The sequence below is a fragment of the Rhinopithecus roxellana genome, chromosome 10 (genome assembly GCF_007565055.1).
Source record: "Rhinopithecus roxellana isolate Shanxi Qingling chromosome 10, ASM756505v1, whole genome shotgun sequence".
NCBI classification, from domain to species: domain Eukaryota; kingdom Metazoa; phylum Chordata; class Mammalia; order Primates; family Cercopithecidae; genus Rhinopithecus; species Rhinopithecus roxellana.
The window spans coordinates 135,426,637-135,445,111 of record NC_044558.1 but is presented as its reverse complement, the minus strand read 5'-3'; the positions used below and the strand labels follow the sequence as shown (position 1 = coordinate 135,445,111).

The following is an 18,475-nucleotide window of genomic DNA, read 5'->3' as shown; positions in this document are numbered from 1 at the left end:
GTTTAAAGTGCTAAAGATTCGTATTTGATTTGTCATGTATATCTGTTTGCTGTTTGGGTTAAGGAGGAAAGAAGAAAAAAGGATTAAGAAGCTAAGCATAAATGCTAGTTTTTTTTCATAAGCTTTATGACAGGAAATATCCCTGGAGATATACATTAACTGGGTATTCAACTGAATTTAAGAGTAATACATTTAAACTTTTTTAAACCTCTCTTAAAATTGGATCTACTGTAATAAACTGCCACTGGGGATGGAAGCATGGTGCTCACGGGCTAGGCATTTGTGTAGGTGTAGATCTTACAATGCTAAACATGGAAATACTTTGGATTAGAGGCAGGCCTTCCCATTTGCTAAGGTGCATTTACGTGACAGCAAGGCCTAAGCAAACATTTAGCTTCTGTGGGCACTTGTTCTATTTCTAAGCCTTAGAAAAAATGTGGGGGGGGGGGGGAGCAGGGGGGAGGTAGGGGGTGCTCCTCCTGTGTCTCATTTGCAGTCATGCATCCTCTACATTATTATGATGGAGATTACTCAGTTATGTTAGGAGCTAGATTATGATGTCAGAAAATATCCTTTCCAAAACAGGCAAAAAGTCAGGATCCTGGGTATATATTGAGGAGAATTTCTACTGAAAGTAATAAACAGGGCAGCTTGGAAGAGGTACCTGCTTTCTAATAATTGCCTTTAGTGGGAACAGAAGTCTCCTTACAAGAAGATTTTAATTCATTTTAAGACTTAATTTTATGTTGTTTTTAAGAACAACAAAAAATATTTCTGGAAAAGACTGCTGAGAAGATTTCCCTGTTTCAGCCAGAAGAGCAGAGAGAAGACTGTAAATCAAGGAAAAGGTGAAGTAATAAATTAGGAGGGAACTTTGGTATTCTGAGTATATAAAGACTATTTATTTTTCCTGTGTCTATATTTTCTCTTTTTGTGGAGGAGAGGAAATTCTAAAAATATTTGATAGATGTTTTGCCATTAACACCAGAAAAGTGTGTGGGGAAAAAGAAAGGAGGGAAGGAGTTGAGGGTTAATTTTGTTTAATTAGTAGAAAAAGCAACATAAATCAAAGCAGTCTATCGATGCCAGTCCTTAATTTATAATGTTCTGAAAGTAAAGTGAATTTATTTACAACATAAGTGATTTGATAATTTCAGTCTGATTTTTGTTTTAACCTTCTGTTGGGAGAAGGGTTGACTTTTTAAAGCCTGGATAGTTTGAAACTTGGCTAGGTACTTTGGACTTTTTATTGTGGAAGCAAATATTATCATTTCAATGTTAAACAACTTGCAAGTATTAAATGGCTCATTTGTGATTTACCTTTTTTTTTTTTTTTTTAACAGATTTCCCTCTTCAGACCTAACGATTACATTAGGGCTCCTGCATCTGCATCTTTTTGGAAGGATTCTTTTTATAAATCAGAAAGTGCTCGAGGTTCAAAGGTTGACATTTCTGAGTGCTGATACTTTGTCCTTTCATACTATCCAAAAAGGTCTAACATTTAGGAAATCCTTACACATTCAAGGGAAGTTGTGGAAATTCCCAGAGAGAGAGTGTGTGTGCGCGTGTGTTTTGTTTTTGTTTTGTTTTGTTTTTTTCTTTGTTAGTGAGAGGAAGTCAAGTTTTTTAAGGTATGGGGTTTACAGTAATCAACCGAGGAAGACAGGAGTTTCTAAGAAAAGATGCCCCCCACCCAACATAAGCAGCAAACTTTAACTGCTAGCTAGCTGCAGCGAACCAGTGGGAAGCCCCGATGAGCGAGGGTCTCGGTGAGAGGGCACTGTTTCTCCCACCCTGGGTAAAATATGTGGAACATCACCCGGAAGGCCAGGCTTGATAAAGGCCACACTCCTTGAGTCATCTCAAGTCTCTAAATCACACTAGCCTTCTAGAAACTAATGAACCCTACCAGCAGGATTGCCTAGAAGACAAACATCCCTTGAATGGTTCCCAGTCACTCGCGCTCTTTTCACAAAGTTAGAGGAGCCCTGGGGCGGGTATCCACTCCCGCTGCAATCCTTTCCTAGATGATACTACCCAGTCATTCCGAGCAGTCTTTCTTCCCCGCCCATTAGCTTTGGAAAGAACCTCTGCTTTCCCGTCGCTTCTCCCAAGCAGAGCAGCACACAACCATAGTTCCGCTGCGTCTGTCCGCTGGCTGCAGTGACTCGGATACAATCTTCCTAGAATCTGTAATCAGGCACTTTTGAGGGGGAGGGGACAACCGGGTAGGGTATCAGAGAAAGGATGGGTTAGACTCCTGACCATGGGTGAAAAGGGCCGTGTGCGTGCCCCAGAAGTGTCGGTGCCCCTCTGCAATTCAAAAGGGGGATCTCTCCTGTGCGCGGGTTTTTTTGGACCGGCTCCAGCTGTCTACCAGCAGTTCTGAAACAGCAAAAAGTGCAGTTTAGATCTGAAGTCTGGAACCGTTTTTGCTCTTCTAAGCAAAAGATCTCCCTCTCTCTAGCCGATGCTCCCCACTCAGTTCATCCCGGGAATGAGCCAGGGAAGAAGGTTCTCATCCATCGCCCCGAGCTGCCAGGCGAGCTTCGGGCTCCTTAAATTCACAGGCCAACAGCCCGCGTCCTCTCCGCGCAGGCTCCCGGGCGCCCGTGGTCCCCGGCCCCGCTCCTTGGCCTCCTCCTCGTCGGTCCGCCCATGGTGGTCTTGGCGCCCGCTAGTCCAGCCCGGCGCGCCGGGAACCGCCAGCTGCCCGGGGACGTCCGCACGCCCTCGGGGATCTTGGCTCCCGGATCAGCCGCGCGGGCAGGAGCCGGTCGGGCCTGGAGGGAGCAAGCGGATCCGCCCACGCCCCCGGCCCGGGGATGGCGCTACAGGGCCCGGGCTCCGGGGTGGGGCTCGGTAGAGCTCCGGACAGCTCCGGGGGCGGCAGCGCGGGAGGGGGGAGCTCCGCTGCTCGCCGTTCATTCCCGGCTCGGGGCTCCCCTCCACTCGCTCGGGCGGCGCGGGGCCCGTTCGGGCCGCCGGTCGCCGCCCCCGCCCCCCGCGCGCCCGCCCGCGCCCTCGCTCGCCCCGCGCGCGTTCCTAGGGCGCCACCTCTTTGCGACTCTCTCACTTCTCCGGCAGGTTTGCCTCGGAGCGTGTGAACATTCCTCTGCTCGGCTTTCAACTCGCCTCCAACCTGCGCCGCCCGACCAGCATGTCTCCCCTCCCGTGAAGCGGGGCTGCCGCCGCCCTGCCGCTCCGGCTGCAGCTAACGACCCGCCCTCGCCGCCACCTGGCCCTCCTGATCGACGACACACGCTCTTGAAACTTGTTCTCAGGGTGTGTGGAATCAACTTTCCGGAAGCAACCAGCCCACCAGAGGAGGTAGACAGACAGCTATGTATATATATGTGGGTTTCGCTACAAGTGGCTCTGGAACCAAAGGGCCTGGTTCTCAAAGAAGCTGACTTCAGAGGGGGAAACTTTCTTCTTTTAGGAGGCGGTTAGCCCTGTTCCACGAACCCAGGAGAACTGCTGGCCAGATTAATTAGACATTGCTATGGGAGACGTGTAAACACATTACTTATCATTGATGCATATATAAAACCATTTCATTTTCGCTATTTCAGAGGAAGCGCCTCTGATTTGTTTCTTTTTTCCCTTTTTGCTCTTTCTGGCTGTGTGGTTTGGAGAAAGCACAGTTGGGGTAGCCGGTTGCTAAATAAGTAAGTGCTGAGAGGCTCCAGATAATTTTTTTTTTTCCTTTTCAACTTGGGAGATGCCCTTGATGTTGAAGAGGCTTTTTGAGACCGGGCTAAAAAGGGGAAGCGGAGTAGTGCGGGGAGATGGAGAGTCCAGACTGACACTCGGGTCCCTCTCCCTTCTGTTGCAGGTCCCGAGCGCGAGCGGAGACGATGCAGCGGAGACTGGTTCAGCAGTGGAGCGTCGCGGTGTTCCTGCTGAGCTACGCGGTGCCCTCCTGCGGGCGCTCGGTGGAGGGGCTCAGCCGCCGCCTGTAAGTGCCCCATCCTCCCCAAGGCGCCGGGTTCGGGAGGCCAGGGGGAGGGGCTGCCAAGCTGGGACGCTGCCGAGGGCTTGCAGCGGTCACCGATGCTCCTCGCCCGGGTTAGGGAGAGGGACCATCCCGGATACCTGCTAGGGCCTGAGTCCGGGTCCTCAAACCCGGCGGGAGAACTGGTTGATCTTCAAGGGGAGACAGGCAAGAGACAGATTTTATGTGTGTTTCCATAAGAGGGAGCGTTTCACCGAATCTCTTCTAGGGAAAGATCCTCTGCCTCTAGTGAGGAAAAAAAAAAAAAAAAAGTGGGGGGTGGTTGTTACTGTCAGGACCCAGGAAGCTTCTGAAACTCCGAGGAAGCTGAGCGGTCCTGGGGACCTATGGTCTGCGCGCTTGTATACGTACTGAATGTGGGTGGCGGTTTGCGTGTGAAAAAGCAAAAGCCGTACATCTAATTTTATTATGAATGACATAATTTTACGCATATAAAATAGGACCATATTACATAATGAAAGCATATTATATAATAAAGTAGTAACAACTTTGCAGTGGCAAGACTCCAATGTTAGTATTGATACAGTTCAGGAACGCTAGAGTGCTTGGTTCCAAAATGAATTTTAGGTGTGGAAACTTTTTTTTTCTTGTAGTTATTGCTAACAGTTCTTTAATCCGGAGTCAAATATTTGCATTGTAGACTGAAAACTTGTATTTTGACATTCTCACTTGGTGATTCTTTTAATGATAACTTCGACTTTGAAATAATCACACATCCGAGCACACCACAGAAATATCACTATGTCGTGTGACTGAAAACTTGGAAGAGTGATAGAGTAACATGATCTTAATAATCTGTTGGACCTAGCAGTTCACTAATGTGTGTAACACCATATTTGGGTGATCTTTAAACTGTAGACTCAGTGTTCAGAATGGGAAGATTATAAAGTTCGAGAACTGAGAAGAAGAGTTTGACTCTGGAGAAAGAATTAAGGCAAATTTTTACACTAACAATAAAAATAGCAGCATCTAATATTTACAGTCAGGTTTATGGTGCCTCCTTGTAAATTCCCGAGGGTGTACAAAAAGGCAACTGTTCTATACGTGCTCATGGTCTATTATTATTAGAGAAGAAAATCCTTAAATGAAAAATACTTGAGACATGTCTGAACCTTGGCATCAAAATGAAAATCTATTATGAATCTCCTAAGGCAAATTGTGTAGAACATTATACCAAAGATAAAGCTGCATTGTATTCTTCAGATCAACTTTTTACCGATGTATTTCTGAAAATTGTCTTCAGACTTTTTGCTCATTTTGAGACTTGTGTTAAATTCCATAATTTAAAATTCATATATAAATAGAAATGGAGACTGAATTTTTAAAAGCATACTTAAATACTATATTTATTTGGTTAAGAAATACTACCTTGGAACAGAGCCAATTTTTTCTTCAACGTTGCTTAAGAATACCTGTTTTCTCTTTTGAGAAACAGCAAATGAGCCATGATTATATACACAACTATGGCATAAAAATACTGCTAAGTTGTCCTAAAGGCTATTTTTAACTCTTTCTTTGTTGCACCTTACAAAACACACATCAGAAACCATTTAGCAGCCAGTGACTGTTATAGTTTTGTTTGTGGGTGAAATATAATATTGTAGTTAAACACTCACACTCAGCAGATGGTTATAAAACTACCACAAAACATTCTCATAGTTAATGGGTAATAGATCATCACATTACAGGCATGGTTTTTCATGGAGGCTGAAATCATCAGTAGATGAAGATGTTTCATCAAATTATTATAGCCAAATGGAGTTTTTAAAAACAAGTCATTATTTTTGTCTTGCTGCCAAGTAACAGTAAATTTTGTGTGCTAGACAAAACATAAGTCTGCCATTATGCTAAATCAAGCTAGTTTCTGGAAAGAAATTTTAACATAAAATCAAACCATATTACTCCCCAGTTTTCACACCAAGTATTAGGGAAACTGCTTTAGAAGTATAGATTTTTTTTAACTAGATGCTAACTTTTAAGGGAGAGGAAGTTACTATAACAATAAGACTTCCTAAACCATGCAAAGGAGGCGGTTACAAATTGTGAGTCTTTTGAACCTGTTAATCCCAAAGATTTTAATTAATGGAACTGGAGCATGATCAAGTTGGATATTGGAAAGTGAGGCCTATGGATGCTCTTGTGCAGATGAACAAGGCTTTTGGCAGGTGGCTGTCTTTACGTTAAAGTTAGAGAGGGAACTCCAGCAGATTCAGAAACCTAAAACATCATTGGCTGATTTGCTTGGGAGCCAGACTGGGTCTATTCCACTTAATGAAAAGCATAACTTTCTGCTGAGTCATTTGGGTTGGAAGGACCTTCTGGTGAGTCATCTTAACTCTAACACCCTAACCCTGTCTCTTGCATGTACCACAGAACTTTTCTTCTCAAACACAGAGTCCGTCCTTAGAAGCCTAGCATCAGTACAAGCATACTGCTTCTTCCTGTGCTGGAAAGGGAATTTCCATCACTGTTTTTATGCCCTCTGTTCCTTGGTAGTTCCTTAGAAATTTAAGCTTCTTCCCTAAAAACTCCCTTGAAGTGATTAAAAAAAAGAGAGAGAGAAGAACTATGTTTCAGCCAAATTTAGAGTTATCTGTGATAAGCATTTCCCCCAAAGTTTGCAATTTTTTTTTACAATAATCAAAGGAGAACATGATGCATAACATACCTGTTTTTCCATTTTGGAGCTTAGGAATGTATATGTCAGGTGAACCATCATGCTACGTAATGTTTACAGGCAAATTGAGTAAAAGACTATTATTGAGGCCATATTTACAACCTAAATATTTTAGAGTTACCTAAATTGAAAACCACCTTAATTTGAATTTATTACTCACTACCTCTATATATCTAGTTTGTACTGATGCCCTTATAGTCCCGATCCTCTAATGCAACTGCCTAGTGAGAGATTCATTCTTCACAATACTTCAATTGCAGAAGTTTTTGAAATACTAAGTAAAGTGTCTAACAACATTTCCGATTTAGCATTTAAGCAAACTTGTGTTTTCTAAAATACTAACAGTTTCCCCCAAAAGGCAGATGAAAAACTTTATCCCTCATAAGCAATGTACTATTTTAAATTGAACAAAGTTGTGCCATATTGTAGGCTTTTTATAAAATAGAAGGATAGAATGATCACTGCATTTCCCAAGAGAACTATCCTGGGAAAATGCAGCTTGAGTTAGGAAGGCACTGTGACTCACAGTTGACAGGCTGGCCAAGATGACAAGCACATATGCCCATGAGAAGGGGCATGAGCAATGGTGGCTTAATTAGAATAGACCAACCATTAAAAGTTTTGGCCTCAAGTTAAGCTAAAATGGGCTACACTTTATCCATTTGGAGAGCAATACAGAAGAGGAGGGCTTCTGCCAGGAACAGAGAAAAGAAATAAAAGTCCCCAAAACTATAAATTATCAGTGGTTAAGAACTTCTTTTTAACGTGACATTTTGCTAAAAGATACTTATTAAACTGCAGTGCTTATGAAATATGTCCTATTATTTTTAAAATGTTATTAAAGGATATAAATACCTTGTACCAAAGCCTCAAACTTGTAGATTCTTAAAAGTTTCCAGAATACTAACTATTGCCACAGAGTAAGTGAATTTTAATCTAGTCACATGTGGCACCTTCTAAAAGAAAGAGAGATTCCTTCATGCCTCATTTAAACCAGGCTCCTGTTACATTTATTTCCATTAAGTCATGTCTTTTTTGAATGAGCTACATGGCTTCAAGTCAGTCCACACACTAAAATACTAGAAGGTAGCTGACATTCTTGCTAGAAGGGCCAGAGAAATGATGACTGTATTTTCATCTCTTACTCTTTTCTTCGACTCATTCATCCAGTGATAATCCAAACTCTTGTAGTTCCTAATTTTGATGAAGAAAATGAACTTTTGGGGCAATAGGCTTGATCTTCAAGGAAACTGATACATTTCTGTCCAATCTGCCCATTATTGTGGTGACTTGTTACTCTATGCCCCATGCATATACCCTGTACTCTCCTTACCATGTTCCCTAGCACAGGAACAGGCTGGGGCTTCAGCTTCAGCTTCCGCTTTGACAGGAGAAAGGGTTGAGGAAATTGAAAAAGCAATCTTGGCTTTAGAATCAGAAGACCTAGTTTTTAGAGCCCTGGCTCTGCCAGTTCTCACTGTGTAGACTAGGGCAAGTCATTTAACCTCTCTGGACCACACTTTCCCCATGAATACAATGAATTACAATGGCAGTAATAATGCTATTTATTATTTTCGTATTTCTCTGAGGAGTTAAAGACATTGCACCAACAAAGGCAACAAAGGACCCAGACACCATTGTTTCAGGGAAGTAAGAGTACATGGGATGTAGCCCTGGGAAACACTTTCAGATGCTTTTGAGGATGGGCCAGTTTGGAGGACTATTCCAGTGGTAGAAATTGGAGTTAATGCAGAGTTGAAGCAGGCATGACATGACTGATTAATGGATGCAGTCCTTAAATATGGTTAATAATGACCGGGTGCCGTGGCTCATGCCTGTAATCCCAGCACTTTGGGAGGCTGAGGTGGGTGGATCACAAGGTCAGGAGATCGAGACCATCATGGTGAAACCCCGTCTCTACTAAAAATACAAAAAAATTAACCAGGCATGGTGGCGGGCACCTGTAGTCCCAGCTACTCAGGAGGCTGAGGCAGGAGAATGGCGTGAACCCGGGAGGTGGAGCTTACAGTGAACTGAGATCACACCACTGCACTCTAGGCTGGGCGACAGAGCGAGACTCCGTCTCAAAAAAAAAAAAAAAAAAAAAAAAGGTTAATTATATACACAAAACAATAAAAGAATGCGTGATGGACATTTAAGCAAGAGTTTGGGTGTTATCTAAAAGGATTGATAGAGAATTAGTTTATTCTTTTTCACAATATTTTCATTAGAGTGTCATTTAAATAGAAAAATCCTTTATATTTTTTCCTAGAGAATTTTAAGACAAAGAGAGCAAGTAGAAAAGTGAACTTCTCAACTAAGTAGTAAGGATCACACTCTCTGAAGTTCTAAATTTAAAAAAAAAGAACATGAAACACAGAAGAAATAGAATGAGCTCATGTAAGCACACAAAGAAACCCATTTTAAGGAGACCACCCACTACTTTGCAGAAAAATACACATACTCTCCCTCTCTTTCTCTCTCTCTCTCTCTCTCTCTCTCTCTCTGACAATTGACCTTCAAATATATGTTCTTGGTAGCCAGTAGTCTAAAATGTTAAAGTTCAGTCTGTGAATCAGATGGTTTCCTAGACAGGCTTCACTGCTCACTTCTCCTTCAGCCTTTGTTTGCTTTGACTCTTATGGCTTGCTGTTCTTTGAGATTCAATATTATTATTTTCTTAATGGGGCATGTGTGTGTGTGTGTGTGTGTGTGAGACAGAGAGAGAGAGAGAGAGAGAGAGAGAGAGAGAGAGAGAGAGGGAGAGAGGGAGAGAGAAACAGAGAATACTCAGGTAAAAGCAGCAGCTGCCTTTTATTTCCCAGGCTGGAACTTCTAGATTTATTTTCTCAGCAGAACTCTGAAAAATGTGAAGAGATACTCCGTGGTTTCTATTTCTGATCATAACTGAATCATAGTGTCTTAAATTGGGAAGGGAGTATAGAAATCACTGTCTCTGACCCCCTCCTTTTATACATTTGAAGCCTATGAGGCCCAAGAATGTTCATGATCCCACCAAGGTCACAACCTAGTGAGTGGCAGAACTGGGACCGGGAGCTGGAGGCTTTCAACTGCCAGCTCTTTCCTTCCCACTGGTTACCCTTCCCTGCGCAATGAGCTTGCTACCCATCCAGCTTGTGTCTTGCGGTGGACCAACTAGACAACTAAAGAGATCTACTCATGTCTTTGTTGTCTCTATCAACGAGTAAAATGTAACTGTTTTCTTCCCTCTACTATTTCCTTTCAAAGCAAAAGAGCTGTGTCTGAACATCAGCTCCTCCATGACAAGGGGAAGTCCATCCAAGATTTACGGCGACGATTCTTCCTTCACCATCTGATCGCAGAAATCCACACAGCTGAAATCAGAGCTACCTCGGAGGTGTCCCCTAACTCCAAGCCCTCTCCCAACACAAAGAACCACCCCGTGCGATTCGGGTCTGATGATGAGGGCAGATACCTAACTCAGGAAACCAACAAGGTGGAGACGTACAAAGAGCAGCCGCTCAAGACACCCGGGAAGAAAAAGAAAGGCAAGCCCGGGAAACGCAAGGAGCAGGAAAAGAAAAAACGGCGAACTCGCTCTGCCTGGTTAGACTCTGGAGTGACTGGGAGTGGGCTAGAAGGGGACCACCTGTCTGACACCTCCACAACGTCGCTGGAGCTCGATTCACGGTAACAGGCTTCTCTGGCCCGTAGCCTCAGCGGGGTGCTCTCAGCTGGGTTTTGGAGCCTCCCTTCTGCCTTGGCTTGTACAAACCTAGAATTTTCTCCCTTTCTGTATCTCTATCAGTTGTGCAGCAACTGATAGAGAATAAGTCAGAATATTGTCTGCCTTAAAGCAGTACCCCCTACCACACATACCCCTATCCTCCAGTACCATAGAGAGGCTTTAGAGGCCATTCCACCGTCACCCAACATCAATCCTTTACCACTCTACCAAGTCATTTCATATTCAAGCTTCAGAAGCTAGTGACCATCTTCATCATTTGCTGGAGAAGTGTGTTTCTTCCCCTTACTCTCACACTTTGGCAAACCTTCTTTAGTGTTTTTCATTTCTTAGGTTCTTTCACTTTAAGAGAGAATATAGAAGCATATTATCTACAAACACTGCAGAACAGCATAATGTCATAAACGATTCTGAGCCATTCACACTTTTTATTTAATTAAATGTATTTAATTAAATCTCAAATTTATTTTAATGTAAAGAACTTAAATTATGTTTTAAACACATGCTTTAAATTTGTTTAATTAAATTTAACTCTGGTTTCTACCAGCTCATAAAAAAATAAATGGTTTCTGAATGTTTAAGTATTAACTTACAAGGATATAGATTTTTCTCATGTATCTCTTTGTCCATTGGCAAGATGAAATAATTTTTCTAGGGTAATGCCATAGGAAAAATAAAACTTCACATTTATGTGGCTTGTTTATCCTTAGCTCACAGATCCAGGTAATAATGACACTCCTCGAGTTTGGGATCTAATAACTTAGGGCCAAGTCTTGGGTCTAAATTTATTGAAGTTCACAACCTAGGGCAAGTTACTCTGCCTTTCGAAGACTCACTTACATCTTCTGTGAAATGAAGATAATAACTGTACCAACCTCATAGAGTTTGGTGTCGACTAAATGAGATTATATGTGGATTAAATGTCTGTCATATAGTAAACACTCAATAAATTGCAACATATTATTCTGGTGTTTTTAGAACTAGTTCTGATTGTACCGTCTACCTATCTATCATCTATCTATTTATATCTATCTATCTATCTGTCTATATATCTATCTATATCTACCTATCTATATATCTGTCTATATATCTATCTATATCTACCTATCTATATATCTGTCTATATATCTATCTATATCTACCTATCTATATATCTATCTATCTGTCTAGGGGGTATGTTTCTATGAGGCAAAAAGTGGGGCAAATATTAATCTCATTTTATAAAATAGAAAGCCAAGGCATTCCATGGCTAAAAGACCTGAGTAGTCCTTGGAATTGAAATAGGTAGCCCCAGAGCTAGATTTATCTCCCTATTTTCTGACACTTAGACTAGTGCTATGTTCGCCCTGCTTCTTTATCCATGCATTTCCATTGAATGGATTTTTTTTTTTCTTTTCATTTTTCAGTACAGCACTTCTGTGGGGTTTGAAAAAAAAAAAGGAAAACAACAGAAGAACACATCATATGCAACTAATGATCTCATTATTTAAAGAGTCCCCTGTTACTTCTTTAGTCATTTCCTTTGACTCTGCTACCGACAGGATTATAGGATGATGTTTCAAAGGGGAGCTTGAACCTATTCACCATTATTTCTCTCTTTAAGCTGGCAAACCCGTCATTAAATAGCACATAAAATAACAATCATATGGGATAAGTAGTACAGCTTCAGTAATCAATGGGCAATGAGACTAGAAAAATCTTTAGCACAGTGAATAACCTATCCTGCAAACATCTAATGGATCTCTAAAGGGTAACAAACCCAATAAATTCTGGTTTACTGCACATATTTAGTGTATTTGAAGATAGGATCCTAACTGTATATGTTTATAACCAATGCAAGGACCCTACTTTATTGCCAAAATGTATTTCCTATTTTTATCCATTATCATATATATACATATATAAACATGTCATATATATATAAACATATATGTCATATAGTAAACACTCAATAAATTGCAGCATATTATTTTGGTGTTTTTAGACCTAGTTCTGATTGTACCATCTACCTATCTATCATCTATCTATTTATATCTATCTATCTATCTAGGGGGGTATGTTTCTATAAGGCAAAAAGTATATATATATGTAAGTTATAAAAACAGAGGTATAAATAACTTTTGATGGATTTTATTAATGTCAAATTTGCAATGTTCTTTAAGTATCTGGAAAATTGATGAAAATTAACACTCGTCAATTCTTATGGCTGGAACTACCCCTAAGTTAAAGTAGGTCTACTGAAAATTAGGCAGTGGCCTAATCAAATCCAGACCTAGGGCTGAAAGAAACGGGAGGTTTCTGCTTTTCCTTTCTCTTCCCTGTTTGTGAGGGACATTCATGGAAAGAACTGTTTGGCAGCCAAATGTTGGCACTCTCCCAACATAATCCAACAGAGGTTCAGGGAAGAGTGAGGAAGTTTAGGAGTGTATTGATGAGAATGTATGGGGCCATGCAAATTTTGTAATCCAAATAAAATCTTTTCAGAATACCTATTTTAAAGTTTTATAAGTGACAAGTCTTTTATTAACATCCCCTCCTTAGTCTTTTTGCATTATTACATGATAAACCAAGAGGTCTGATGAGATGGCAAGCATGCACTTGACTATAATACATACAATATTTTGAAAAATAATACAGTACCTTTTTTTTTTTTGAGATGGAGTCTTGCTCTGTTGCCCAGGCTAGAGTGCAATGGTGCACTTGGCTCACTGCAATCTCTGCCTCCTGGGTTCAAGAGATTCTCCTGCCTTAACTTCCTGAGTAGCTGGGATTGCAGGTGCCCACCACCATGCTTGGCTAATTTTTGTATTTTTAGTAGAGATGGGTTTTCGCCATGTTGGCCAGGCTGGTCTTGAACTCTTGACCTCAGGTGATTCACCTGCCCCAAAGTGCTGGGATTACAGGTGTGAGCCACCACACCTGGCCAGTAATACAGCCTTCTTTTAGAAAAAAACTACTGAGATAAAATTGTCTATTTTCCTCTCACATAAACTGTTCAGTGAAAAATATATAGCTTTAAATTGAGGGGATTATATTTTAGAATTTTCAATGTTGCAAATGTGATATCCAGATACAGTGGGACTCATTTGTTATAAATCTATCATTTTGCCTTGGAAAATACTGATTTAGAAAAGTATTAAAAGTCCATAGTAAAAAGAGCTGGGAATGTAGAATGCTGTCACATGCACACACATATAGTAAATATACACATATACTTTTAAGTCATGTTAGATGTTTTACTTGTCTATTCCAATACATGCCTTTATTAAAGGAGAAATCAAAAGAAAGGAGAATGAGCAAACATCTGGGCAGGGCGAGATACATAGATTTTTCCTTGGTCCTTTAACTTATTTCTTTTTCTTTCTTTCTTTCTGAGGAAATAGTTGTTCAAAATCCTCTTCCTTCCCTCTTTGTTTGTGTTACTCTTAATCCCAATTCACAAAATACCATTTAGTACAAACACATTTAAAAATCAGTAGAGTATGCAGATTATTGAGTTTTGAGGTCTTTTTGGCTTTATTCATTTCATCTATCCACATCAATTCGCCAATTAAAATTTAAACTTAAACTCTTCTTTTCTTTGTTTGCAGTTGGGAGCGATTTTAACATTCCCACCAAAACCATTGGTGAAGAGGTCAATAACCTGACATTAAAACACTCTAAATGCTCAATTTGCTTTTTCTGTAAGCGGCACAGAAAACTCCAAAATTGTTAAGAATATACTGTTTTATAGGTCTTACATCCATATATGTCTGCCATGTAAAAACTCTGCCACAATTCTGGCTGTTAATTCAATGTCATAGCAAATCAAATTCCATTCTATAGTTGTTTTCTTGGGAACAAATACATAGACCACACAAAGAGAAGAGAAAGGGAGAGAGAAAAGCAGAGAAAATTCCACTAACCCACCTTAAAATACTGTCATTACAGTATTTAGACAGATTAGAAAAGTGTCAGCTCCAAGTAGTAGTTTTGGAATAATAAAACAGACATGGTAATAGGAAATATTGCTATTTTATACTTTTAAATTAATTTATTCTTAGTTATTCCCTCATTTACAGTAGACTTTCCCAATGCTAACAGAAAATCCATTCAAAAACCAACAGAGTGAGAGACAAATGATTCTACTTTAGTTTTGGCTTTGGAAACTATTATAAAACCCAATAATAGTTTCATTCATTAGTATTTAAAGACAGCTAAAGAAATGCCAAATATCATATCATCGACTAAGATGGATATCATTGTATCATCAACTCTATTTAAACTACACATCCTTCAATTGTTACCAAAGTCCCACACTTCCACTATCCTCACCACTGCCCACTATGCTGTGAGAGATTGGCCAAATGAGCACCTGAACAAAATAAACAAGCTTTGGATTGCCTAATTCAGGTGTCACTGGAAGAAAAACTCCCAAGTGAATTGTATTTGATAATGGATGGTCCAACCTAACCTCATTTCCAAGTTCTCAAATTTGTCCCTTCTCTTCCCAAACTTGCCAGCTGGCAATCTTAGAAAATTTTTCCACAGTCTCCTTTTTTCTGACAGCATGATTGGAAATGCAGGCCCTTTTTCTTTCCGCACACATGGACTAAGTCGGGTTGAAGACCCTGCCTGTAACAGAGGTTATGGAGATCCAGGTGGATCCCGCAGGTACCTCTTGTAGGAGATATTTACAAGAAGTTCCCTGAATCTCTTTCCATTGTGATTTTGTGTTCCTTAGCTTATATCCTTTATATTTTATGTTTTCATTTGTAAAGAAAACTCACCTGTTTTCTCCTTTTCTTTCTCTTCTTTCTTTTTGCAGGAGGCATTGAAATTTTCAGCAGAGACCTTCCAAGGACATATTGCAGGATGCTGTAATAGTGAACATATGGAAAGTATTAGAAATATTTATTGTCTGTAAATACTGTAAATGCATTGGAATAAAACTGTCTCCCCCATTGCTCTATGAAACTGCACATTGGTCATTGTGAATATTTTTTTTGCCAAGGCTAATCCAATTATTGTTATTACATTTACCATAATTTATTTTGTCAATTGATGTATTTATTTTGTAAATGTATCTTGGTGCTGCTGAATTTCTATATTTTTTGTAACATAATGCACTTTAGATATACATATCAAGTATGTTGATAAATGACACAATAAAGTGTCTCTATTTTGTGGTTGATTTTAATGAATGCCTAAATATAATTATCCAAATTGATTTTCCTCTGTGCATGTAAAAATAGCAGTATTTTAAATTTGTAAAGAATGTCCAATAAAATATAATCTAATTACATCATGACTCGAGTGAATTCTATCCTTTAAGATTTTTAGTAGAAGGAACATATGTTTTTTTTAAAAAGCCATTTGAATATAATCTTGAACATAATTTGTTTATGTGGGTACACATTCCAACAATTCTACATTAGCTTTTAGTTAAAAACAACTTAAAATGTATTTTGTCCAATATTTCAGTTCAAGTCAACAGCATGGCTGAACTATCTAGATGTCATTTTATAAAGTACGTTCAATTTGAAGTTCAGACAGGAGTGGGCAAAAAAGAAGCAGAAAGAAATCAGGAGAAAGGATTAAAGACATTAAGTCCAGAAGGTTGGCCAGAGCTGGAAAAAAGGGAAGGAGGCCAATCGGAGACTATAAGGTCATGGATAATTTTAACCAATGTAGAGTGTAATTTAAGAGATTTTGCTCTTACTAGTAACAACAATATTAAGTATAAAAGAGCTACTTGAGAATACCGCCTATTAAGGTTCCTAACAGAAAGGAGAAAGACTCAAGTTTGGGAAATAAGTAACTGCTCAAAAAGCTCTCAAAGGTGAGTATTACTTTCCTGTGGTATCACAGTTCCTGGAATTCTAGTTCCAAACAGCTTGGTTGTGATGCCATGTGGAATCTCTTTTGTATTTTTTTTTTTAACTTTTAAGTTCAGGTGTACATGTGCAGGTTTGTTACAGAGGTAAAGACATGTCTTGGGGGTTGTATCAATTATTTCATCACCCGGGTATTAAGCCTAGTATCTGTTAGTTATTTTTCCTAATCCTCTCCCTCCTCTCACCCTCCCCTCCACTATCCAATAGGCCTCAATGTGTATTGTTCCCCTCTATGTGTCCATGTGTTCTCATCATTTAGCTCCCACTTATAAGTGAGAACATGTGGTATTTGGTTTTCTGTTCCTTGTTAGTTTGCTAAGGATAATGGCCTCAGCTCCATCCAAGTCCCTGCAAAGGACATGATCTCATTCTTTTTCATGGCTGCATAGTATTTCATGGTGTATATGTACCACATTTTCTTTATCTCGTCTATCATTGATGGGCATTTAGGCTGATTCTGTGTCTTTGCTACTGTCAATAGTGCTGCAGTGAACATATGCGTGCATATGTCTTTATAATAGAACAATTTGTATTCCTTTGGGTATATACCCAGTAATAGGATTGCTGGGTCGAGTGGTATTTCAGTCTTCAGGTCTTTGAGGAACTGCCACACTGTCTTCCACAGTGGGTGATCTAATTTACACTCCCACCAACAGTGTATAAATGTTCCTTTTTCTCCACAACCTCGCCAGCATCTGTTATTTTTTGACTTTTGAATATCCTCCTAGTGGTTCCTCCCATTATGTTCAGATGAAAACGTGAACACGTTTCCTTCTACAGATCTGTTTTCTTTGCTGCCTGCAGCTTAGTGAAAAACAGAACAAAAAAACCTATGAATCAAGCAAGCACATATTGAAGAAGTAGTCTATTAATGCCCATATCCTGTTAGATGTCTATTGGATGTTTGGGGGGTACATAAGAAGTAAATTGCCTTTAAGAGCCTTTTACTCCAGTGGGTAGATTGTTGCATATATATACATGAAACAACTAAATGCTGAAATGATCCAAAATCCTATGGACAGCTAAAAAAGGGGAAAAAACACATAAGGAGAGATTAGTATGCACTAGGTGTGAGTAGAATTATGTTTCTGGGAGTACTGTTCTAAGATTTAATTTATACTTTCACTTAGATCCCATAGTCTTCAAAATAAAACTGATTTGGCTATTTTTTAAAAAAAGAGTTTAAACCTACATTAGTAGGCAAATAAGAAAACTTGTGCTTGGCTTCACTTAAAAATTTGTTGGAAGTGGTTTTACAACTAAGCAATCTTTAGAAGTTTAAGGCCAATGCACTAAGTCTGCATAAAGCAAGAAGTTTGCTGTGCCTTAAAAACAGACATAGCCACATTTTGCAAAACTCCATGAAGCAGTTTTGAAACTCTACATCTTAAGTGACATTGCACCAAATCCTTATAAGTTGTTCGCATGAAAAATAAGTTTTTCTAATACTAACTTGGTAAATACTTAGTTATCAAGGCAAGAAAGCATCAAAGTCACCTTTAAGTGTATACCATCTTTAAGTTTTGCTTCACAAGTAGCCTGTTCCTGAAAAGGAAAGGAGGAAGAGGGAACTTGGAGATTTATAGTTATCAATTATTACCAAAGCATTATTGATGCCATTGTTGCCCTTAGTCATACCCTGGGCCCTCTGGCAGTGTTAAAGAGTAAAATCATAGGATAAGGGATGGAGTTGGGAGATGAAGGAGGCACAAACATTTGGGGAAAAGAGTCATTTTATATGAAAGAAAAACTGAAATATGTAGTTTGAGGTAATAAGTATTTTAATGTAAATAAACTCCTAGCAAATTACACTCTTAGTGAATATAGCTTATCTTTGACTTAAGTACTGTTTATAAAACAGTAGCAATTTACACAAAGGCAAGTTGGACTAGATATTCTGGCATTAAGAAAATAAAACTTCTTTGGGAGGCCGAGACGGGCGGATCACGAGATCAGGAGATCGAGACCATCCTGGCTAACACAGTGAAACCCCGTCTCTACTAAAAAATACAAAAAACTAGCTGGGCGAGGTGGCGGGCGCCTGTAGTCCCAGCTACCGGGGAGGCTGAGGCAGGAGAATGGCGTGAACCCGGGAGGCGGAGCTTGCAGTGAGCTGAGATCCAGCCACTGCACTCCAGCCTGGGCCACAGAGCAAGACTCTGTCTCAAAAAATAAAA

General features: G+C 39.9%; 1 protein-coding gene across 4 annotated transcripts; it reads left to right on the top strand.

Moving 5' to 3' along the window:
* The first annotated feature begins 636 nt into the window (after positions 1 to 636).
* Positions 637 to 15,712, top strand: PTHLH (parathyroid hormone like hormone). 4 transcript variants are annotated; one of them, XM_030939254.1, is made up of 6 exons: positions 637 to 848; positions 1,344 to 1,442; positions 3,088 to 3,330; positions 3,839 to 3,961; positions 9,945 to 10,367; positions 15,230 to 15,712. In XM_030939254.1, exons 4-6 carry the CDS (start codon positions 3,861 to 3,863, stop codon positions 15,237 to 15,239), a joined length of 534 nt encoding a protein of 177 aa, XP_030795114.1. In that variant the 5' UTR covers positions 637 to 848; positions 1,344 to 1,442; positions 3,088 to 3,330; positions 3,839 to 3,860; the 3' UTR covers positions 15,240 to 15,712. The 4 variants fall into 4 exon arrangements, with proteins under 4 accessions (XP_030795114.1, XP_010378188.1, XP_010378190.1 ...); XM_010379886.2 differs by lacking the exons at positions 637 to 848; positions 1,344 to 1,442 and having other exon boundaries at positions 2,993 to 3,330; positions 15,230 to 15,408; XM_010379887.2 differs by lacking the exons at positions 637 to 848; positions 1,344 to 1,442; positions 3,088 to 3,330 and adding an exon at positions 3,379 to 3,671.
* Positions 15,713 to 18,475: the final 2,763 nt, after the last annotated feature.